We start from the raw sequence: 23,166 nt of genomic DNA on the forward strand, positions 1-23,166 counted from the left end.
TTATGTGTCACAGCATGTGTGTGGAAATCTCTTGCTATCCCATATATACCCCAGAGATTAAACTCAGGTCATCAGGCTTGGTAGCAAGTACCTTTAACCACTGAGCCATCTCACTGGCCCCTAAATGTTTTCCTTTTCATGTCTTATTGTGCTAGACCTTGAGTATAATTTTTTTTAATAAATCTTTTGTTCATTTTACATACCAACCACAGATCCCCCTCTCTTCACTCCTCCTACCCCTCCCCCAGTTTTCTCCCCAACCCACCCCCATTCCCTCCTCCCAAAAGGTCAGGCCTCCCATGAGGAGTCAGCAGAGCCTGGTACATTCAGTTGAGGCAGGTCCAAGGCCCTGGCCCTGAACCAAGGCTGTGTAAGGTGGCCCACCATAGGGAATGGGCTCCAAAAAGCTAGCTCGAGCAGCAGGGATGGATCCTGATCCTACTGCCAGGGGGCCCCTTAAAGGGGATGATAAAGCCACACAAATGTCTCACTAGGCAGAGGGTCTAGTCTGGTCCCATGCAGGTTCCACAGCTGTAGGTCTAAAGTTCCTGAGTTCCTACGAGCTTGGTTCAATTGTCTCTGTAGATTTCCCCATCATGATCTTGGACCGCCCCCACTTGCTCACATAATCCCTCTTCCCTCTCTTTGACTGGACTCCTGGAACTTGGCAATGTTGGCTATAAATGATAGCAGCAGCCTTACCACAGTTCCAGTGTCAAATTCTATTAAACATTTCAGCGCAATTATGCACTTCATTGACAATCTTTCTAGATAAGCTTTCTGCCAAGAAAATTCATTTGGCTGTTTTGCTAAGATTTGAAAAAGATCAGTAAATAAATGTTGAGTTTTATCTCTCTTTAAATATTGATGCAACTGTAACTTCTCTTTTTTTGTTTTGTATATAGGTGTTTTGCCTGCATATGCACCATGTGTGTGCCTGGTGAAGGCCAGAAAAGGATTAGAGCCCCTAGAACTAGTATTTACAGACAGTTGTGATCTGTCATGTGAGTGCTGAGAACTGAACCTAGGTCCTCTGGAAGAGCAGCCCATGTTCTTAACTGCTGAGCCACCTCTCTAGTTCCTGTAGTTTTTCTCCTTTATAGCATGCTAATAAGGGTATCTGTGCTATTTCAAATATTGAAACACATGACATATTAGAAATAAATCCAACTTGGGCCTTCTTTTTTCCCCAAGTTTTTTGAGACAGTGTTTTGCTAAACATCCAAGACTGGTCTTGAACTGTCTGTAGCAGAGACTGGCCTCAAAGTTGCAATCCTCCTGCTTCAGCCTTCAGAAAGGTTGACTATATCACCAGGCCTGGCTCAATTTGGTCATTTTAGACGTTTTTAAAAGTATATTGCGGGTTGGGGATTTAGCTCAGTGGTAGAGTGCTTGCCTAGCAAGCGCAAGGCCCTGAGTTCAATCCTCAGCTCAAAACAAAAAGGTATATTGCACTTAGCAATTGTTGTGAGAATTCTGCCATTCGGTCTATTGACCAATTGAATTGAGCGGTTTTGCCCAATGGGCGTGGTCTTCTCTGAAGGTAAGTGACCCCTTAAGAACTGGCGAAGGGAAGAGTCTTTCTCTCTCTCTCTCTCTCTCTCTCTCTCTCTCTCTCTCTCTCTCTCTCTCTGTCTCTCTCTCTCTCTCTCTCTCTCTCTCTCTCTGTAGCCTGGCTTGCAGTTTGGTTCCCATCGGCCTTGGGTGGAAAGGCAGGGCATCGATCAACAGCAGTATCAACCTTGTTCTGTGTTGTGGGTGTATCTTATTGATGTCATCTGTTAATAAACCTGACCTGATCCCGGACTTCCGTATCTCGCTATACACAATCATTTGATTTAGAATATTTTTGTCTATGTTCATGACATGGCTTTGTTGATATTCATTTTCGGTTCATCAGATTCTTAAACTATCAAGATTCTATCAGCCCCATTAAATGAACTGAGCATGTGCTTCTTTTCTTCACCATGGAATTACTTTTGGGAAAGTGGGGTATTTGTTCCTTGGGTTTTAAAATAGCAAAGCCATCTGGGCCCAGAGTTTCTGTGTAGGAAAACTTCTGTTTCTTCAATGGTTATAAAACTACTTAATTTTTTCTGCTCCCTTTTGGGACACATTTCATAAGTTACATATTGATAGTAATTTTTTTCCAAACAATTTGGCATAAGGAACTGTTTCAAACAATCAAATTATGAAATCAAAGCCAGACATGTAATCCTGGGAGGCTGAGGCAGAAGGATGGACAGATCAAGACCAGCCTGGGGCTACAAAGCAAGAGCCAGTCTCAAAACAAAATCACATCAACACCAAGCCATAAATAGCTGGACTGTGCCGGCTGCTCCCATGCCAACTTGACACACAAACTAGAGTCCTCTGAAAGGAGGGAACATTAATTGAGAAAATGCCTCCAAAAGATCCAGCTGTAATGCATTTTCTTAATTAAGGATTGATGGGGGAAGACCCAGCTCACTGTAGGTGGTGCCATCCCTGGGCTGCTGGTCCTGGGTTCTATAAGAAAGCAGGTTGTGCAAGCCATGGGGAGCAAGCCAGTAAGCAGCAGCAGCAGCACCCCTCCATGGCCTCTCTGCATCTGCTCCTGCCTCTGGGACCCTGCCCTGTTTGAGTTCCTGTCCTGACTTCCTTCAGTGATGAACAGTGGTGTGGAAGTGTAAGCCTAATAAACCCTTTCCTCCTATACTTGCTTTTTGGTCATGTTGTTTCACTGCAGCAATAGAAACCCTAACTAAGACACGGACATTGATATTTGAGAAGTCAAAATACCTTCATGAGGCCAAGCATGATAATGCTGTAAGCTCAACACCAGGGAGGCTGAAGCAGGAGGATCATCATTCAAGACCAAGTTGGGCTACAGAGAAGCTGTATAAAAAATAATTCTTGAAAAACAGGTTGTTGAATTTCTCACTGGCTGTTTTTTCCTTCCATGCCACAAAACTATTCCTTCTGACTGGTCCTCTCCTCCCCTTCACTGTCTGCCAGACTCTTCCTCGCTTTGGGGAACTCAGGACTGGTACCAGATCCTCCAAGATTTCCAGAATTCCCGACTATGCTGAGCACCTGTCCTGGGCTTCCCCACCCCTTAACGTTTAACACTGTTAGTGCACTGAGCATGCTGCACAGACTTCTCCTCTGTACTGCTCACCCCCAGGACTGTGAGACCCCCACTTGGTGTCCACAGAGCAGAGGTGCTCAGTCAGTCAACACTTGTGAAGCTGAGCTGAGACTGTAGCCACAGTTCTCTGTATTTCTTTATGTATGTGTCTGTCCCTTCATGTTTCACTCAATGGTTATTTACTGGGCAAATCTACATGATGGGCACTGTTCTAGAATAGCCAGTGAGAAGTAAGGAAGACTAGAAGAGTGTGGCACCCTGGAAACCAAGTGAAGGAAAAGCTGGGAACAGAGGTGAAGCCTGTCACATACTGCCAGGAAGCTATGTAAGATGAGCTCTGTAGCAGCAGCAATTTTCAGTTGCTGGGGAAAATACAGATCGGGGCTATTTCCGAAGGGCATGGGTATTGGCAGAATAGAAAAGAATGGAGAAAGATCTGGGGCATAACTGTTGCTATAACAGCAGCAGCATTTTTTAAATTGCTGGGGAAAAAATACAAATTGGGGCTATTTCAGAAAAGCATGGGGTATTGGCAGAATAGAAAAGAATGGAGGCAGCTGCTACAATAATTCTTTAGGGAAGCTCTGTTGTACCACTAGGCATATATGCTGACACACATCTAGAATCCCACTGCTAGGAGACTGCATCAACAGGACAGTGAGCTCCCAGCCAGTCTGAAACCCTGCTAAATAAGTAAATAAACCACCAAAACAATTACCATGTTTTCAAAGTTCTGCTGTAAAGGGAAGTAAATAAATATATTGTGTTTTATTTTGCTATACCAAGAGTTTTTATTTGCATGCAATAAATGTATCTAACCTTTCTTTGTAAAGCTTCTGGGTTTCCTGTTTGGAGTAGAAATGCAATGTCTGTGGACAACAAATCTGATACAAATTCTTCACAGTACATTAATTTCTTTCTGGGGTCTTCCCCATTTGGGGGTTTGAGGGGTCTCCCTGCTGGTGTCAAAAGCTGTTCTTTTTTCAGTAGCCTCAAAACCTTGTGGCTAATCCATGTCTCCATATTTACAGCTGGCCACAGCCACCAATGTAGCCACAAGACTAACACCAAAACTTCATGTGGTCTCTTCCTCTTGGCTCCCACCACAACCACCCATATACACAGACACAGGCTCCCACAGACAAAATATGCACGACCAAAGGACCACATATATTAGGACCACAAGGCAAAGGGATACAGATCCTCCAGAACACATTGAGGAGGCAGAAGTAGGCATGGCCAGGGCCATCTCCATGCCCACCATGGATCATGGTCATTCCCCAGAATGTGACCACCCTACACACTTAGGCCCAAACAGGAGACCAGCACAGCAAGACACATCATTTCTCATAGAGCTCTATTGTGGCATATAATAATAGGTACTCTATATAAATTAAATTAAAAATAAAGCTCCAGCAGGTTGCACAGATTGGCTGTTAATAAATATATCTCTGGGTAATTGTGCCCCAAGACCAGCTCATGACCACTCTCCCTCATCCAGAGAATTATACAAAAATAAATACAGGCTTGGGGTGGGTGGGTGGGGGGGCATGCCTGGTTCCAATCTAAAATTTCTCACACCATCCACCATTCTTTTCCACTCCACAAGTACTACTGCGGGAAGCCTGGTGTTGATGAGAGAAGAGAGCTCAGAGCCCGGAAGGCCTCTCTCCAGTCAAGCACTCTCAGAATCAAAGGACCAAAGTCCCTCACGGCACAGGCCACGGATCTCATCTCAACTCCTGGGAGAGAGGGACTGCAAATCTCCAGACCCCAGAGAGGAGGAGGAGAGCTGCTGTCACTGATCTGACAGGTAGTCCCTACGAGAACCAGGCCAGAGAGAGGCATAGCACAAGCACCAGAAGGGACATACCACTGTTCAAAGCCACAGGGACCACAACTAGCCCAGCCAGGACACCCAGAGTCTGGGTCAAGGGCCCCCGAAGCTGAGGAGCCAATCCACACATACACTGTGCCTGGGCTGCTGGCATGGGAGACCTCTCTGGGGACTCAAGATTTAGGCTTCCACCCTCTTCATCCTGGGAGACCACATGAGAGTTGGCTACACTAGAAAGACAGACTTCAGTCCCCGGGGGACTAAGGAGAGTGGGACTCTTCTCTGACAGAACTGGTGCAGCCGGCTCCGGTTCCGGTTCCGTACCAGAAACAGGTATCAAGCTGCCTGCCCACTCAGTAGGAACCTCCATCTGGGCTTCTGTCCCAGCCTCCCCTAGGGACCTGGTCATCCCAACTACGGGCCTATTCATGTGCAAAGAGTTGATGTCCTTGCCCATCTCTTTCTCCCGATTCTCAGTAAACTGTCCCTGTGTTCCCAGAACCACAGGGCTGTCACATCCAGAGCCCTCAGCCCATGGGAGCCACACATCTCCCATAGCTACCACAGAGCGTGCCCCAGAGAGGATTTCTGGAGGTGATTCCTTAGGACTGTCTCCTTCAGGGCTAGAAGGAGTGATGGAGAGCCCCTCTTCGCCCTCCCCCTCATCATCAGGGTCTTCAGTGTCCTTGATGAGCTCCACGCCACACCCCAGGCGCGCATAGTGCAGCGTGATCTCCTCGGCTAGGGCACTGTTCAGGGCTCTCTCAGGGCCAGGCCACTTCAAGATCAGGTCACGGTCCGTGAGCATGCCCAGGGGATGGCTGGGGGAGGTTCCCCCATCTGTAGAGCCCTCCCCGCCCCCCCCTGCTGCCACAGCAGCCCGCAAGCGGCTCAGGTGAGACAGGTAGAGCTGCTCCAACTCCTGGTCAATGGTGTCTTCACCAAGCAATTCCTCCAACCCACTCACAATCTCCAGACCCCGAGTGGGCTCATCTGCCATAGCCCCCACCATGGGGGCCTTTCGACCCCCTCCACTTTCCCACGCGGCCTCCACCTGTTGCTGACTGGGTTCCAAGAAGGGCCCAGTGGCTCTATCACTTGCATCGGGCCCTGAGGCCTGGTCCCTGGGGGGGCCACCCAGGCCATAGGTAGACGGAGGAATCCTGATGGCTGGTATCTGGAGGACTTCTGTAAAAGCCACAGGTGGATTGCCTCTGGGGATGGCACCTTCTTCTTGAGGACTGTTGTTCACTGTAACTTCAGAAACCTGTTTCCATTATGGGCGCGGGCAGAGAAAGGGAATGGAATAAAGTAGAAGAGACGGTAAGAACTAGGAACAGCCCACACCCAGTCCCTAGAGATTTCCAGGAAAAATATGTTAAAGAACCCTCTGTAATTCTCTAACTGCCAAAGACTTGATCCTGTATTTGCAAAGAGTCAAGTTCGGGCAAGTACAAAGAGACCTCTTTTTGCAAGTGATAATGCTAAGTGATCCACTGGGTATCCATACTCAGTAGATAACTGTAACAAATGAATACATGATGGGTTTTCTCTTTTAAAAATATTTATTTATGGGTTGGTAGGATGGCTCAGAGGGTAACAGCACTTGCTGCCAAACATGATGACCTAAGTTTGATCTCCAGAACCCACATGCTGGAAAGGAAAGAGCCAGTTCCTACAAGTTGTATACACACACACACACACACACACACACACACACACACACACACAAATAAAGTTAACAAGAAGTTAATATTTACTTTGTAATTGTCTTTGAAAACAATGCTCAGTCTAATAGCAACAGTCCTACTGAGCCCCCATCTGAGTCGGTAGACACGATTCTCTATCAAAAGGAACAAAGCCCCCCCCCCCCCCCCACTCCCCACCCCCATCCCTACCCCCCCATCCCGGAGCTGAGGAGCAAACCCAGGGCCTTGTGCTTGCTAGGCAAGCGCTCTACCACTGAGCTAAATCCCCAACCCCAGGAACCAAGGCTTCTTAATGAAACTGCTTTCTCCAGGTTTGGAGCAGGTAAAGTACAAGACCATGATATATCATCATAGCAAGATGTGGAAAGAGGTTCACAGAATAATGGGGAGTGCTAATAGGGGTAAAAAGACACAAGAAAAAAAAACTACTCCAAGCCAAAGACACTTCAATGTAAGCATCAAAATAAACAAATGTAATGGGTTCAGAGTCAACAAATACGTTTCGAATCCATGAATGAATGAATGAATGTGTAATAATTTTCTTTAGAGAAAAAGCCCAGCCAATAAAAGAAGTCGAATGACAGAATTTAATAGAACTTAATGGAATGAGTTCTGTTTAAATCAATTTCATAATGCTAGACAACATTTAACAAATATATTTAGCAGAATTAATGGTTGAGTAAATGTAACTTAATAAGACACTGAAGTAAATAAGATGAATGAATTAACGAAAATAGAGTAAGAAGGCCATGGTCAGTGAGACCACTCAGTAAGGGCCCTGAGAGCCTGAGTCTGATTCCCAGAACCTACACAACAAAAGGAGAGAACTCACTCCTACAAGTTGTCCTTTGACTTATACACACACACACACACACACACACACACACACACACACCCCTGTGCATGTACACAGAGATACACAAGAGATAGATAGATAAATGTAATTTAAAGTTTTAAATAGAATAAGACTTGTGTTTCCACCTGAATGTAATGAGCCAAACTCAGACGGTGTAAAAGTCTACATGACAAACATGGTTTAGTAAACAGACTGCAGTGAAGAAACTTGGGCATATTGAGAAGTAAAGAGATGTATCGAGAGGAGATACAATGTATCAGCTGGGCAGTTTAGTCCCAGCACTCGGGAGGCAGAGGGGGGCGGATCTCTGAGTTCGAGACCAGCCTGGTCTGGACAGTGAGCTCCAGGACAGCCAGGGATACACAGAGAAACTGTCTCAAAAAAAAAAAAAAAACAGAGGGGAGAGAGAGAGAGGGAGAGGGAGGGAGGGAGGGAGGGAGAGAGAGAGAGAGAGAGAGAGAGAGAGAGAGAGAGTAGAAAGGGAGGGAGGGAAGAAAGAATACAATGCATCACCTTGTTTGGGTCCTAGGAATACACATAAGGAAATTGGATCACTAACCCAATCATGAAGGAATACTGTTAATTTTCAGAGATGTGATCATGGCATGATCATTGGGGTTTTTTTGTTGTTTTGTTTTGTTTTACAGTTATTTTTCTGAGAAATAAACTACAGCATTCACAAATTGAGTGTTATCTGGATTTTTTTCCAAAATAATTCCACAGGAAATGCGAAGGGAAAGAGCTATGCTGTAAAGTAGGGATGGACACACAGCAGTATGTGCTGAAGCGGGGTCATGTGGGTTCATACACTAGTCTCTCTACTTTCATATAGACTTTTACATTTTTTATAAACAAAAGTTAAAACACACACATTTTAAATGTTTCCTCCTCCCCTGCCAACAGCATCATGGTTCACCAGCTTCCTCTTCCCTGGTGGCCCTGCTTCCCACCCTCCTCCAACAGTGCCCACAGCAGCGCTCACAACGCACCCTCCCTTGTCTCGTCCTCACCTTGGTTCCCACGGCCCCCAGTCTGTTCCCTGCCACTTCCCAGACCTTGCTCCCCACTTCACTCTGCTCTTCTGCTCCCACAACAGTCTCTCTCTTTCTCTTTTTTCTCTTCCTTCCTTCCTTTCTTTTTTTTTTCAAGGCAGGGTTTCTCTGTGTAGCCCTGGAAGTCCCTCTGTAGCCCAGGCTGGCCTGGAACTTGGATCCGCCTGCCTCTGCCTCCCAAGTGCTGGGATTACAGGCCACCACCGCCAGGCTCAGTCTTATTTCTGACATACAGTAGTCGAAGCCCACCTGAGGAACTTGGCACTGGCTCCTCTCCCAGTGTGTCATGGGGTTCCTTCTCTCACCTTCAAATTTCTCTCAAGCCTCATTTCTCAGGCCCCTCCTGCCCTCCACTCTCCCTGAGCACTCATCTTCATTTAAAATAGCACATATTTAATCTTTAGTTCATTATGTCTCTGCCTGAACATGTAATCTTCATACAGATGCCATCTGTGTCAGGTTTCCAGTGTCTATAACATGGAACAAGTATTCTAAATGTTTGCTAATTAACAGTTAAAACCAAGTGAATAATTTCAGCCGTCCCTTACCCCTATCAAGTTCTGAGGCTTGTGACGTCACTCCCACCTCCACCCACTCCTAGGATAGACAAAAGCTTGTCAGTTCTACCATTGGGTCCAGCTGTGGTCACCTTGGGAGCTACCTACCAGAGTACTCACACCAAGGTTACAGGACCTGCTTACCTGAAGTGTCATCTGGGGCCAGGGACGGAGAGGGGTGGGGGCAACCAGGGGACCCAGCGACTCTCGAACATCAGGATGTTCTGTCAGAGAGAAGAGAAGGTCACTGTTGAAGCGAGACAAGTATACAAGCAGTCTAATCCTGGTCGTCTATGAAACTAACTGGAAGTTTACATTGGAAGCTTTTTGTGGCAAAGGAAGGTGACCTTTTCTTTTTTATAGAAAGAAACAAGGAAAGAAGAAATGGCAAAAGGCCACTAGAAAGGTTAGGTGACATAGCTCAGTAGCACAGCATTTACCTAGCACACACATGGGCCCTGAGTTCCATCCCCAGCACCATGAAAAATAATTAAGGTATTAGAAGGAGCTAGAATCCTCAAAGCCTGCCGGATGCTTACCCACAAGGGTATTATCATCCATGTTCTTCATCCTTGGCTCTTCCTCAAGAGGCCTGTGGGGCAAACGAGACAGCACATAAATCTGACACCCTGAGAGGACAGTTCTGCCACCCATGGGCACCTTCTGTGCCTCTGTGGTGACCAATCTTCACCTAGCAGCTGCTATTTTCTCTTCCACTGCTTTTTAATTCTTTGATCATCAAAGTCCTATGTAGGAATTTTTCAAAATACAGAAAAGCATAAGGATGCAGGAACGAAAACAATCACATATGAGCCAGAGGCAACCACTGTTACTATTTGGAAACTTTCATTCCAGACATTCCCTGAAACCATTTCGATTCTGCAAACAGGCTTTCACAGCTGGCTTTGTCCATTAAACAGTAAGAAACATCGTCACAGACTTTTGCCAACAGTGAAAAACGGCAGCTTTGTGCTCCTATCAAATGGCCTTGACATTATCTATGTAGCCATTCCCTTCCTGCTGAGTAGCTAGCTTGTTTCCTTTCCTTTATGGTTACAAACCAAATATCAATGGGCAGTTTGGCATCGTTTATCTAGGGTTTGTTCCTGGCTATCACAGAAGCCAATTTTAAGGGAAGGGCAGGCAGAAGACTAGGGGACACAGGAAGCAACAGAGGTGAAGCAGAAAAGCAAATGGAGAATGAATGGGAAGGGACTCAGAAAGGCCTGTCCCTCTACTCCACCTCTCCTTGGTCCCCATACCAGCCTGCCAGGATCCATCACCTCCTTGTATGCAACATAGGGAGCATAGGGAAGTCAAGAGTAAGGATGGAAAGCCAGATATCTGGCCTGGCACAGAGCGGTAGCTAAATCAGTGGGAGAAATGTATTGGTCTAACTGCCCCTCTGTCAGCCAAGTTAGATCCCTGAGTGGCAGAGGCCAAGTATTCCAGTCCTCTCAGGAGTGGGGATTAATCACGGAGCAATCACTGTTCTTATTCTTTCCTGTGAGTACCAAATGTTCACAAATAAGACAAATGTAGGAAACAATGATTCCGAGAGCAATGATGACAGGATTCAGAGAGCTGTGGGGAACTGAAACAATCCCAACTTTTTCTTCCTCAGAGCTAACAGGGCACTGTTGACACTTAGGGAAAAAAAGGTGCAACTGAGAAAACACCTAATCAAACACCTAGTCAAAATGACCTTCACAGAAACAGAATGCCACCAGCAGGCTTATGCACAGAACTCTGGTGCTAGCCAGTGGTCTACATGTGTCACATGTACTGCTTTAATACTCGTGGTGACTGCAAAGGAGGTACTTGTAAATCCTTTGAGGCGGGGCAGTTCTGCTACCCCCGTCTTGTGGATGATGAAGGAGAGGCTAAGGAGATGACTCAAGATTGCACAGACATGATCAAAACCCAGATTTTTAGTCAAAAAGCTGATGCTGTTTGGATAAGAGACTCCTATTGCATGCACCCAACCCAACCTCCAGCCCTAACCAGAAACAAAGGGGAGAACCCATAACAGACACATCCATTCCTACCCTCTGTCCCTTTCGGGAAGGCTGTTTTTCAGCTGCCCATCATCTACATATTCACTATTTCTCTAGTACCATGGCACGTACGGCTAGACTACTACCAAAGAGCGGCTACAGGAACCTTTCATCAGTACTTTGCGGGAAGGAGCTTTAACTAATATGAGGGCCTAGAGTCTAGAATCTTTGGAAGGGGTACTGAGTCTTTCTCTATAGTCTAGGGCTCAGGCATCCCACCAGAGGTGCTTCGGTCTGAATATTAGAGAGCCTGGGGCAGGTGGCTCTGGGAAGCCCAGCCAGAAACTTCCACATAACACAAATGAGAAGATTCAGGAAAAACCATGATAGACCTGAGCTGGTCTCTTTGGTGGGTGTAAAATCCAGGCCTTTGGATCTACAGCTCCATAGGATTTCTACCTGGCAGAGATAGCGAGCGAGCGACCTTTGTTTTTGTTCTTAAACCATCTGATTGGGATCTTCTAAAGTAAAACTTTTCATGAACATTCCCAACTGGACAGAAAGCCAGCCCTTCCACCCATGGATAGGCCCTATACAAGCACCCCCTGTAATCTGGCTCAATCCTGATACACATGACAACCAAGCTCCTGTTAAGTCATAGATGTGAGTAAAAAGAGAACTCAAGCAGCAGCCACTAGCAGAAAAGACTTCTAGTCAGAAGAAGGAAGAAAAGTAAATTCCAAAAGAAAAGTTCTTCAAGCACCACACCTCTTCTACTGCAAAAGCCGTCTAGGAATCAGCCCAAACCAAGATCCACCAAGTCAGCAGAAGCAAGCAAGTTGTTTTCCCAACCTCAAAGAGCTGGGAAGAAAAGCAGGAGGCAGGGACCATTATGCCTCGCCTCCTCCACTGTGGGCCTTTTTGTTACTACGTCAAGGTCATTTGAAAATCTTACATGTATCCTTCAAAACAGCAACCTCTCCTTCTTCCAAAGGTAGAAACTAAGATTGAAGGACTGTATCCATAACCACTAACTACGATACACTCCATACTGACACCACCCCCAAACAGCCCCACTTTGAAGACACTGTCTCAAACAGTAGGCAGGGGGGTGTGGTGTGTGTGTGTAAAACTTTTGAACTGTCTTTCGTGGTAAAAATTTGGAGGCAGCTGTGACTACAATCAAAAGGAGGAAAATAAAGGACTGAGCGTTAAGTGTGCACTGGCGCACTCATCAGTAACAGTTCTTAGAAATATGGGGAGGGAGATTAAGAACAAAACAGTACCTGCTGCAGTGTGCTTGTTAATTTTCAAGAATAGAACCTGCTCTTTTGGCACCAGTCCCACAAATGCCATGTGGCATCCTCTCAAGGGCAGTGATACAGTGGCCAGGACACAAACTGCCGGGGATGTCTTGGCATACCTTATCTGAGTGCCTGTGAACATGAATCAAGTCCATCTTAACCTAGAACGGACTACTCTACTGGGTGTGAAAATTCCTCCTGCCATTAAGAAACTCAATGGCTGCTTGACTTTAGACAGTACATGGAGACCAGGGGATGAGACTTCAGAAAGTGGTGACAGTGGCCCCAGGCCGGGCCAGCCACGACAGGACAGAGAGATGAGTTGCCAGGGAGGAAGAAATGAGTGCTAACAAGCCCCAAGGAGAAATGCAAAGTCGACTCAGTCATATCACAGGCACCACCATCTGGGCCTATGTGAGCACTCCCAGCCCTGCAAGTTTCAAAGAACTTTACTTGCCCCAAGTGGGTCATGTGCTGAACCCCAAAGGGAAACACAGCAGAGCCCAGCTCCCATGGAGACAACTTGATGATGCTGTCTGGAGGGGTAGGTGGCTTCAGAAAGTTGCTCTGAGATACTTAGAATTCTAGTTACCCTAAGCCATGTGCTTGGGGGGGGGGGGGGGGGCGGGGAATGGGGTGAGGCCGCTATGAAAGCCACCAAGGTTATGTAGGGCGATGTCTTGCCTTCTCCAAGTGTCAGCCTCAACTCTAGGACTTGTGCATTGTGGAGGAACTTACCATGCCTCAGGCTTCTTCTAACTCACTGACACTTCTATGGTCACAGCCCAGGGTGAGAAAACCATTTGACCTCATAACCCAGCACATCCACACGAGTAAATACAGACACAGACACAGACACACTGAGAACTGAGACAGTTGTTCTTCAAAATAATACTTACCGCTACTGCTTGTCATAATGTACTGTGCTATCCCCTACACCATTTTTCAGCGTTTGCTGGAAGCTAGCAAACTGATTTTGCATCTCAATTAATGGCCAGAAAATGCAATGTTGAACCATCCCAGCTCTACTACATACCAGCTGTGTGACCTGGGGTAAATTACCTAACCTCTTGTGCCTCAGTCTTCTCATCGATAAAGAGACGACAGTAAGACTTCCGTGAGTTGCTGAACGGACTGGGGAAACATGAAAAAGCACCAGTAAAGTGCTTAAAACGAATTCCTTCTGAGCTCCCACTGAGAGAACCTGAGGCCCTGAAAAGGAAAGCAACTTGTCCAGCCATGGCCGCCTGGCAGGACCTATCAGCTAGCCTAGTACCACAGTTCCAAACTGGAGCACTAGCAGAGCTCCCCAGGCTCAGGTCCCTGCTCCGCCACTTGGGTGTGCAGCGTCCAACCCACAGCCTTAACCACGATGCCCTACCAGTTTTCTGTAGAACAAAGGGACATCTGTTTCACATGAAATCCTCTCTCCAGACAACTCAGATGACCCCTGACCCGCCCTGTTCCAATTCTAATTGTTCTCATTTCCCTCAGGCTGCCAATTCAGCCATCTGCTCAGTTAGTTACAGGTACATTTAGAAACCCCTGAGGCTTTGCTGTGCATCAGGGAGATTGACAGGAGACACACTGGGGAACAAACCGAACTATGAAATTTAGAATTGGATGTGGAGACATTTGAAAAAATACTCAAACTCATTATTTCAACAAATATTTATTGAGCACCTACTAAGTGCCATGCACTATGGCAGGCCTGTGAGAATACAGTGGTCACCAATGCAGAGCATGTCCCTACCCCTCACGGAGCTTACAGTCTAGCAGTTCAGTCACCCAGTCATCCCCTACTAAAGGTCTCACTACAGACTCAAGTCAGAGCCTTTAGAAAAGGAAGGAGCATGCTAGAACACTAGGCCCTGGCACAGACTAGAATCAGCAAGGTTTTGAGGATGCTTAGAAAACAAGTGGAGAGGTGTGTGTGGTCAGGAAGTAAGAGGTGGTTTGGGAGCACTGTGTGGGAGACCGTTAAGCCTGAGAAACCTAATGATTCTATCAAGTGGAGACACAAAGTTCAGTAACTGAGGCAGAAAGAACAAGGAGAAAGAGAAGGGCCAGGGATTTTGAGGAAAACCAACAGGGCGTGGTCCCAAGGCCAGGGACAGAGGTGACCTAAGTAGGTAAGAATGAACGAACGCCACAAAGCTGTCTCAGTTTGGCCAAAGCAGGGACTGACAAACGTGAGGTGAGCAAGTAGAGGAAGCAGGTGCTGGTGACTCTTCAGGTGAAGGGGCCAAGGGTGATCATCAGGTACTGACCAGAAGCAGAGGGCGAGGCTCTGGCCTGAGGATAAGTCAACAGAGAAGATCAGGCGAGAGGAACAGGAAAAAAGCCTGACAACACAGAAATGAGGCTTATGATCTCAGATTCTGCAACAAATGGCAAAGACTGAAGCTCTAAAGCAAAGAACAGGAAGTGGCCTAAAATGGGGACAATGTGAGGGGTGTCAGTGTTCAGAGCTGGGGACTGAGTGATAGGGAGGTCCATTCTGATGGTTTCTATTATGTTGGAGGAAGCAAAAGACCGAGTCTGGAGGTAAAGAATGCTTGAGAGGATCCCACGAAAGAGGAGCCAAGGGTGGATCTGAGAACACACAGGATTCCCAGGCAGGATGGAGAATGATCCTGGACTTGGGGTAAGGCTCCCATGCCAGGCTCTGTGGCATTCTCCAACTTGAACTGCCTGAGCTCATCAGTGCTATGAATAATACTAGGGATCAAAGAGGCTACGGTGGGCAAGCTCCCCTGAGGAATCCCTCTTAGAACTGAGGGGTCTACATGAGGAGAATTTGAGGGGTGCGGGACACACATTCTTGGTGAAGCAAACAGTATGAGCAAAGACACGAAGCAAGAGGAGTAACAGAAGGGATGTGGTGCCACGAGCTCAGGCACAGAAGCCAGTATGAAGCAAGACTAGGTGACAGCAGAAGGCAAACCGGGGAACAGTGAGGGCTTTAAGGGCCAGTCAGATTTTGTTACTCTTGACTCTGAAGAGGAATAGGACACCCCCTCAAAGTATAAAGCCAAGACTGACCAGAAGGCCTCTTCCCATATCGGCCCTAGCACTGAGGACTCAAATGCTATTCACCCACGCAGAAAAGAGGGATTAAAAGCAGTCTAGCTCACAGGAACCAGTCGAGTATAAATGAGACTATACAAAAATACTCAGCAAAGTGTCTAGCAAAGAAAAGGGGCTCATCCATGGGTCACTTGGTAAGGCTTTATATATGCCTTACCAGTGGGCTTTAGCACAAGCCCTTGGGGATCTTAGAACCAGTCTGTATCTTCTTTGCTTCTTCCTAGCCCTGTGCTCAGCACATACCAGGCCCTACAAAAAAAAAATACTTGTTGATGGATTATCTCTAAACCTAATGGGTACTGAAAACCTGGTCCTGCAACCCAGGGAAAGCACACTTGAGCCTCTGGACTATATCCTCATGGCTGCCAAACAGCTCCCCTGACCCCACCTGTCAAGGCCCAGCTGCACAGTGGGCCTGCAGCCAACATTTCTGAAGCCCTCTACAACAGGCCTCCCACAGATAAGAAAAGGGTATCCCCTGAGGTCCACCACCATTTCCCGAGAGGGCTAGATCACAGGGGGTAGCTGTTCTTCAACAGCGCTCCACATCAGCAGCAGCACACAGGCCTTACAACAATAATAAGTTGAACTGTACTTGCCAAGAAAGCCACCGACCTACAAAGAAAACCTTATCGCTGATCTTGCAGTGCACACCAGCCTCCCCTTTGCAAGAGCTGAGATCAAAAGATAAAGAAGCTATCAAAAAGCCATCTACCCACTTAAAATAATATCTCAAGTCACGTTGGGAACCACAAACATGGGGCCAGCTACCAAAACAATTGTCTAAATGAACTACTTCAATTTCTCCTTAAAACCACCCATGTATTTTAAAAGAAAAACACCCTCTCCACCCACCTTGGCCTGGCAAGGTTTTGATTTGTCTGTTCTCTTTCTTTCACACTCTTGAAAATGACCAAATTTCAGTACCCAAACTGTGGTATCTTACAGACAGGGATCCCACAACTGCCAACTGAGATGAGAAGTGATTGAAATGAAGGCGATTCTGGGGGCACTAGAACTGCTCAGTCTCTTCATCAGGGTGGTGGTTATAGAAGTGCAAACATTGGGCTTGGGGATTTAGCTCAGTGGTAGAGCGCTGGCCTAGCAAGCGTAAGGCCCTGGGTTCGATCCTCAGCTGGGGGGGGGGTGTGCAAACATATTTGTTAATTTTCTGAGCCATGCACTCAAGATCAGTACACTTCATGTTGGTATACCTCAATAAAACATCAAGCACACATAACAGGTTCAAGGGAAAAGATGAAGAGCCAAGAACACAACAGTGAAATCCAGAATTTGTTTCTCAACAAATGCCCCTAACATCTCTTCCCTGCTCTCACCATTCACTAGCTGAGTGGCCTTAAGCAAGCTGGATCATCTCTCTGAGCTCCCCATTTCCCTGTTAACTAGGAATCAATAAAGCACCTACAGCAACAGCACATTCAGCTGGCCTTGAAAGGAGAATGCACCTACCACTGTTACCAGAGACCAGTAAATGCTGACCACCGTACCTTTCACAGCTACAATTATGCCTCAGTTACCTTGCCCACAGTTGCTGCATCCAATTCAACCACACAATGTTAATACCATCCTTCTCTGACAAATGAGGAAACTGAGACAAGACCATACAACACACAGATTGCAGGTGAGTATCTAAATATTAATGCTAATTAACACCACTATGGCACGACTTTGAACTAGGCTTAACCCTGACTGCTTTTACTCACCCTGTGCAGTACATGCCGTAATTACCTATTTTACAGATGAGTTAGCTACGGCACAATGCAGTTAAGAATTGGCTAAGGTGGCAATTGGCTAGAAAGTGGCAGGCCTAGGGTTTGAACACAGGTAATCTGATGGCAGAATCCAAGTTCTTAACACTTCAAGGTTCATCAGCTAGGAGCTATACCTTTCAGAACCATTCACGGCCTAAGCCCTTACCACAACCAGCTGATCCCACAACACCCTGCTCCATCATGCAGCTTCCAATGACCAAAAGAGCAACCCTCCCATTTCCCATTTTCAGTCCTAGGAGAAGGAAAATACACGCATTTCATGGAGAATCTAACTGACCCCAGGTGTCACCTCACCTAGAGGACCACAGAAAGAATCAGGCCTAGCTGCTGTCCTTGAAAAACTCAGTCCTGGTAAAGAAGACCTAGAAAAGCATTATTATTATCAGTCTCCTGGGTTATAAATGGTTCTTTTTCCCAGCCCCTGAAGTTTATGGGAGCTATGTGCAAAAAAAGGAGACATGAGCTTCAAGTGCACTTCTCATCTGCTTCTGCCTCTGCCAAAGCAAATGCGTTCATGTGAGAAGATGGCCTCAGCCCCTCACCTCTACGGGAGGCCTCAGACTACGAGAGGAACAGTTAAAAAAAAAAAAAAAAAAAAAAAAAAAAAAAAAAAAAAAAAAAAAAAAAACCTTGCATAGACTTCAAGACCAGAAATGGTTTAAACTAAAAAGCCAAGTACCACCACTTCCTCAACCAGTTTCTGCACCTCTGTAACTGACTTCCTGCTATGTCAGACAGGAATCGATTCCACACCCCACACTGGGAGACACTTAGGCCACACCATCACACCGCAATCTCTCCACTCCAGCACCCCGGCTGTCATTCATACCAAACTCAGAACCACCTCAGGACTTTTGAACTTGCTGTTCCCACTACCTACATCTTCCTTCCACGTCTGTCACTGCACCATACCACTCAGGACTCCATGGCACCTCCTCAGGAAAGTCCTACCTGTTCCATTTTCTATCACTTCTCTCTTCCATAACTCTTCTTTATCACCGTCTGGGACTCAGCATAAGAGCTCACCCTCCACACGTCTACAGCAGCCACTCCCTCTCCAGAGCCTTAACTGTACCTTTCTTTCCTCTCAGCACTAACCTTAGCCCTATTTATCTTATCTGCTTGTTTGCTTTTTCATACTGTTTCCCACAGGAGCCTTGCACGATGGTTGAGGGCAGGGAAGGTGTCTGTCTTGTTCAGGGTTTTACAGTGGAACTCGGTAATGGAGGATACCCCAGTATATAACAGTGCCTAGCACATTTTGGCCTCCACTACTCTTTGACCAAATGCACCCTCCTCCCTGTCCTGGAGAGCAGGCCTGGGGGGCTCCTGGAATGGGATGCTTGTTCTCCATTCTACATCCAGCCCTGTGTTGGCGGAGGTGGCGCTGGCAGACATTACCTGCGCCTCACCGGCTTCATGCAGCTCTTCAGCTGCCTGGCCTCAGCCTCCACAGGACCCTGGCACTCAGGCTGTGGCTCCAGCTGCTGCAGCTGCTGCTGCTGGGGCAGCCCTTCGGCATCAGTGGGTGTGGGAGCGGGTGCGATCCGGAGCAGGACAGTGTAGTTGCGGCCATGGTTGTTGGCCCAGAAAGTGCCCTCGGGGGTCTCATAGCGCACCACGAAGTCGAGGCGCGCCCCATCTCCCGCACCCTCAGCAAAGGGCAGCTGGAAGGCAAAACGGTCAGTGCGGCCACCGTCGTCGGGTGAGGAGGCAGACATCTGGCCAGGGCCCAGGCCTAGACCCGGATCCAGGAGGGGATCTCCTGCTCCTGTTCCTCCCACTCCTGCCCCCGGGGGGCTGCGTGGGACATAGCGCGCTGGGTGGTCGCAGAAGGAAGCCCAGCCGTCGTGTGAGGCCCGCACGTGCACCGCCTTCTCGAAGGAGCGGTTCAGCACGCGCACCAACCCGCGCACCACCGGCGGGCGCCCCCCAGGCACCCACACCCCGGAGCCCCCGGGGACCGCTCCAGGAGGCGGCAGCAGCGCCTCCAGCTCCACCATCACGCGCCCCAACCGCTCCAGACGGCCCAGCGCGGGCGGCAACGAAAATGTGGGCACCAGGTAAAACCCCCCGCCAGCGGGAACGGGACACAGCGGCGAGGGATCAGGGCAAGCCTCCTCTTCCTCCTCCTCCCCTTCATCCCCATCCTCGCCATCATCGTCCTCATCAGCCCCGCCGCTGCCGCCATCTTGCCCGGTCGCCGCCGCCATCTTGCCCGCCCCGGGCCCGCCCCACGGCCGGTAGCGGCGTAGCTGCGCCAGAGGCAGCCCCAGGGCCTCGTCAGCGAACAGCACTCTCCGCGGGGCCACCGCTGCCTCAACCGAGGCGCGGGGCTCTCCCGCAGCCGGCGACGGGGGCGCGGGATGCCGCAGCGGTGGCTCCACAGGGGCCGTGCGCGCCATATCGGCGGCGGCGGCGGCGGCACCGACGGCACCGGCGGTGGGACCGGCGGGGGCAGGGCCTGAAAAGGCGGGCAGCCAATGGGGAGGCCAGAGAGAGGGGGTGGGGCTCCAGTGGAGCGTAGGCGGCGAGATGAAGACAGGTACAGCCAACAGCCAATGGACAGCCACGGGGGAGTGACGTAGGCAGTGACTGACGGGCAGGAGAAGCTAGCGGCCAATGAGGACGCCCGAGCGTGGGCGGTGTGGGAGGCGGGATGATCACCGAATTAATGGAAAGGCCGGAGTGGGGTTAATGCGGGACCGAAGATGTAGCTAGCTGAAGTATGACATTTAGTGGGGAGGTCTAAGCGCGAGCGGCATAATGGGCGGCGGGAAGATGAAATGGCTGCAGGCAATGGGAGCAGCGGGGAGCGAACCCAGAGGTCCAAAAAGTGGGAGATCCGCAGGTTGCGTAGGCGGTGAGACGTAAGAAAGATAAAAAGAACAGCCAATGGAGAACTGCACCCGAATGATGTAGAGGCAGGATGACGATAATGATTGCAACGAGCCAATGGGGAGTCTTGTGAGAGTGCACTATGGCTTCAAGGGGTGGTAACAGGGTGGATCTAGCCAATACCGAGACTGAAAGGAGGCTGGAAGATATTGTGTGAGCATATACAGAGGCGGGACTGAAGGGGGAAGAGCCCTTGGGCATGTGAGGAGTGAATGTGGGAGTGAGAAAGACATGGGGAGCCAGGGTGAAGGCTGGGAAATCTCAAAGGGCAGTGCCAGTATAGGATTAACCAATGCCTAAACTGGAAAGTGTAGCCGGACAGAGACTCTAGAGGCAAAATGGGAAAGCAGAGCCAAGGGCAGTGGTGTAGGTGATGTGAAGGAAAGCATAAATAGCCAATAATTAGGTTAGAGTGGAAGAAGGTGCATAGGGTGAGCCTGAGCTACTCAGTGCAAAGAATCAGAATTCAGGCATCCCATAAAATGATTAGGCCTCTGGGGAATGGATTTACCTTCCCCCTGACCTTCCGTGACTCCCATGACCCCACGAATTTCCAGAGCCCCTATAAGCCTAGACTGTACCATAGTGTGAGACCAAAGCGAAACAGCTCTGCCATCAGTTACTGGGTGTGTCCTGCCCACACACACATACCTCCCAGCCTTTTCGTGAACAGTGCAACTAGCCAAGAACACTCTTGATTGTTCCTTAAAGTTCCCAGTTGAGCATTGGTGTTCTTCAGGACTTGGCACCATTGGGAAAATCAATCACAATATAGGAAATAGAACTTTTTCAAGGATTAGCTTGTTCTAACTTTCACTCAGCACACATTGACCCTGACAGTACACAACCAGTTGATTGAGCATGTTAATAGACTCTGGCTAATCCTGCCCTTCTTGCTCATTTTGACACTTTGCACCCACGGTGGCTTCCTCTCCCCACGTTCGTTCCCCATCTCTGTTGAGCCCATCTCCTCTGCCCAGAGTGCTGTCTCATCTGTTTCCTTTCTCGAGTGAATTCTTTTCGTTCTCCCTTTGAGACCTCACTTCTATGGGAACGGAATAGACTCTGCCAGCATGCTCATTCACACATCACCGTTTCTGTCTCACTAACTCACGTACTAGGCCTTACTGTCTGCCACGTGCCACGTTCAGGGAGTGCTTTCATCTAGCCCTCACAGTACCCCTAGCAGGAAGGCCATCCCTTGGCCCCTACAGTGTCTCTGCTCCTCCAGTCTGTGGCCAGGGTCATGAAAGAGTATGTTCAGCTACAAGAAGCGGAAAAATAATGAAATGATGGAGGTTTAAACAAGGCAGAACTTTTTTTTTTTTTTTCTCCTCTGAAAGTTCAAGGTGGCAAGTAATCTCAGGACTCTTATCCTGTCTGCCTGTTTTAGGTACCAACTGTGCCCTGATCTTGCTTTGGAGTCTCATTCTTTAGCAAATCCTGTAGGTTATTTATCCAAAGCATTTCCCAAGCAGAATATGGTGATGCACATCTGTAATCCCAGCACTCAGGAGGGTGAGGCAGGAGGATCACTGAATTCAAGACCAGCCTAGGCTACAAGTGTGATCTTGTCTTTAAAAAGAATGGTCAGGTGCATTGCAGCTCAGTGGTAAATCACTTCCTACAAGTGCACGGGCCCCACCTCTAGCACCCTTTTTTAAAGTCCCAAATCATCTTTTCTTTATCACTCTACCAACAGGACCAGCCCCAGTGCCAGTCACCTGGGCCACTCTAGTAGCCTCCTCCTGCTTGGTCTCTGTCCCATGTTCTTACACTCTATTCCACATTCAGCTATCTAAGGTGTCCTCCTAAGTCCTGACAGTGATGTCCCTCCTCAGCTCCCGACACTCCGATGGAGGAAAAGCCAACCCTCCAGGGTGTTGAAAAAGGCATAATCTAATGAGTCCTCTTTGACCTTACCTCTTGTTCCTCTTGCTTTCGCTCACTGCACTCAAGACACACCAGACTTCTTGTTGCTGCTCTCCAAATCCAGTACACTCACCTCAGGGCATTCCCATTGGCCCTTTCCTACAGGTCTGCAGACCTCTCCATGGCTCTCTTCCTCACCTATGCCAGGTCTTTGTCAAAGATCTCTTTCCCTGGCCTGTTCAATTCTACCCATTCATCTTCAACCAGGTCCTCTTCCCCAGAATCCTACATGAGCAGATATAGTTAAGGTGGAGAGGAGATGCTGCCCTCTGACAGCCTGACCCCCCACCCCCGCCCTTGTTCTGCAAAGATCCTGGCTTTCAGCTTCAGTAACCTCAACCCTCCCTCACCTGAGGCCCCACTCAAGTAGACTCCTGGGAATCTCTGTCGCTAACCCTCATTCACGTTCCCTGCCACATCTCTGGCCAGTCTTCTCCACAGAGTGTCAGGAACAGACAGATGGTCACAGGGATATAAAGGAGGACGCAGACCATACCATGGACCCTGAGAAAGCCAGCACCTATTCCAGAAAAAGACGGGTGCTAGGGCAAGGACTAGAACTGTCTCAGTCACACAGAAGATACAGGGACTATTCAGGCCCAAGTATACAGGGAGCAGGGATCATTAACTTAGGGCATGCCTACAGTTAGCTGCCCAGGACTCCGTTAGGTATGTTCTTCAGCCCTCCCCTCTCCCCTCCCACACACAACCACTCTGTTAAGCTCCCAGGATCCCTGCAAAGCTCCAAAGTCAGAAAGAGGACCTCATCCCACCTCTGTACTTCCCTTTCGCCTCAGTACCTCCCTCTGCTTCCAGCCACCACACAGGCCATGTTTGCTCTTAGATATGTCCCACCAACTTAGAAGCCCCAACCAGTGAAAGTTTTGCTTTGAGCTAATGGTAGGAAGGGTGGAGGGTTTTTTTTTTTTTTTAATTGTTGTTGTTGGCTGATATTTTTAGGTCTTTTTTTTTTCTCTATTCACTTTTTTCCCCTTTTGTCTTTACAAAGCC

At 48.3% G+C, this 23,166-nt stretch overlaps 1 protein-coding gene across 1 annotated transcript; it reads right to left on the minus strand.

The window, feature by feature from the left end:
- Positions 1-3,852: 3,852 nt before the first annotated feature.
- Ppp1r3f (protein phosphatase 1 regulatory subunit 3F) lies at positions 3,853-20,119 on the minus strand. The gene is made up of 4 exons (XM_036174561.1): positions 18,727-20,119; positions 9,681-9,733; positions 9,286-9,365; positions 3,853-6,234 (listed from the first exon to the last, which is right to left on the minus strand). Exons 1-4 carry the CDS (start codon positions 19,728-19,730, stop codon positions 4,951-4,953), a joined length of 2,421 nt encoding a protein of 806 aa, XP_036030454.1. The 5' UTR covers positions 19,731-20,119; the 3' UTR covers positions 3,853-4,950.
- Positions 20,120-23,166: the final 3,047 nt, after the last annotated feature.

The sequence above is a fragment of the Onychomys torridus genome, chromosome X, assembly GCF_903995425.1.
Source record: "Onychomys torridus chromosome X, mOncTor1.1, whole genome shotgun sequence".
NCBI lineage: Eukaryota > Metazoa > Chordata > Mammalia > Rodentia > Cricetidae > Onychomys > Onychomys torridus.

Bases quoted from the DNA above. Each gene is read 5' to 3' on its own strand.
- Ppp1r3f (XM_036174561.1), bottom strand. From the start codon at position 19,730: ATGGCGCGCACGGCCCCTGTGGAGCCACCGCTGCGGCATCCCGCGCCC. The intron at 9,734-18,726 runs GTAATGTCTGCC...TTTGCCCCACAG, and splicing joins ATGAAGCCGGTGAGGCGCAG to GCCTCTTGAGGAAGAGCCAA. The intron at 9,366-9,680 runs GTAAGCATCCGG...TCTCTCTGACAG, and splicing joins GGATGATAATACCCTTGTGG to AACATCCTGATGTTCGAGAG.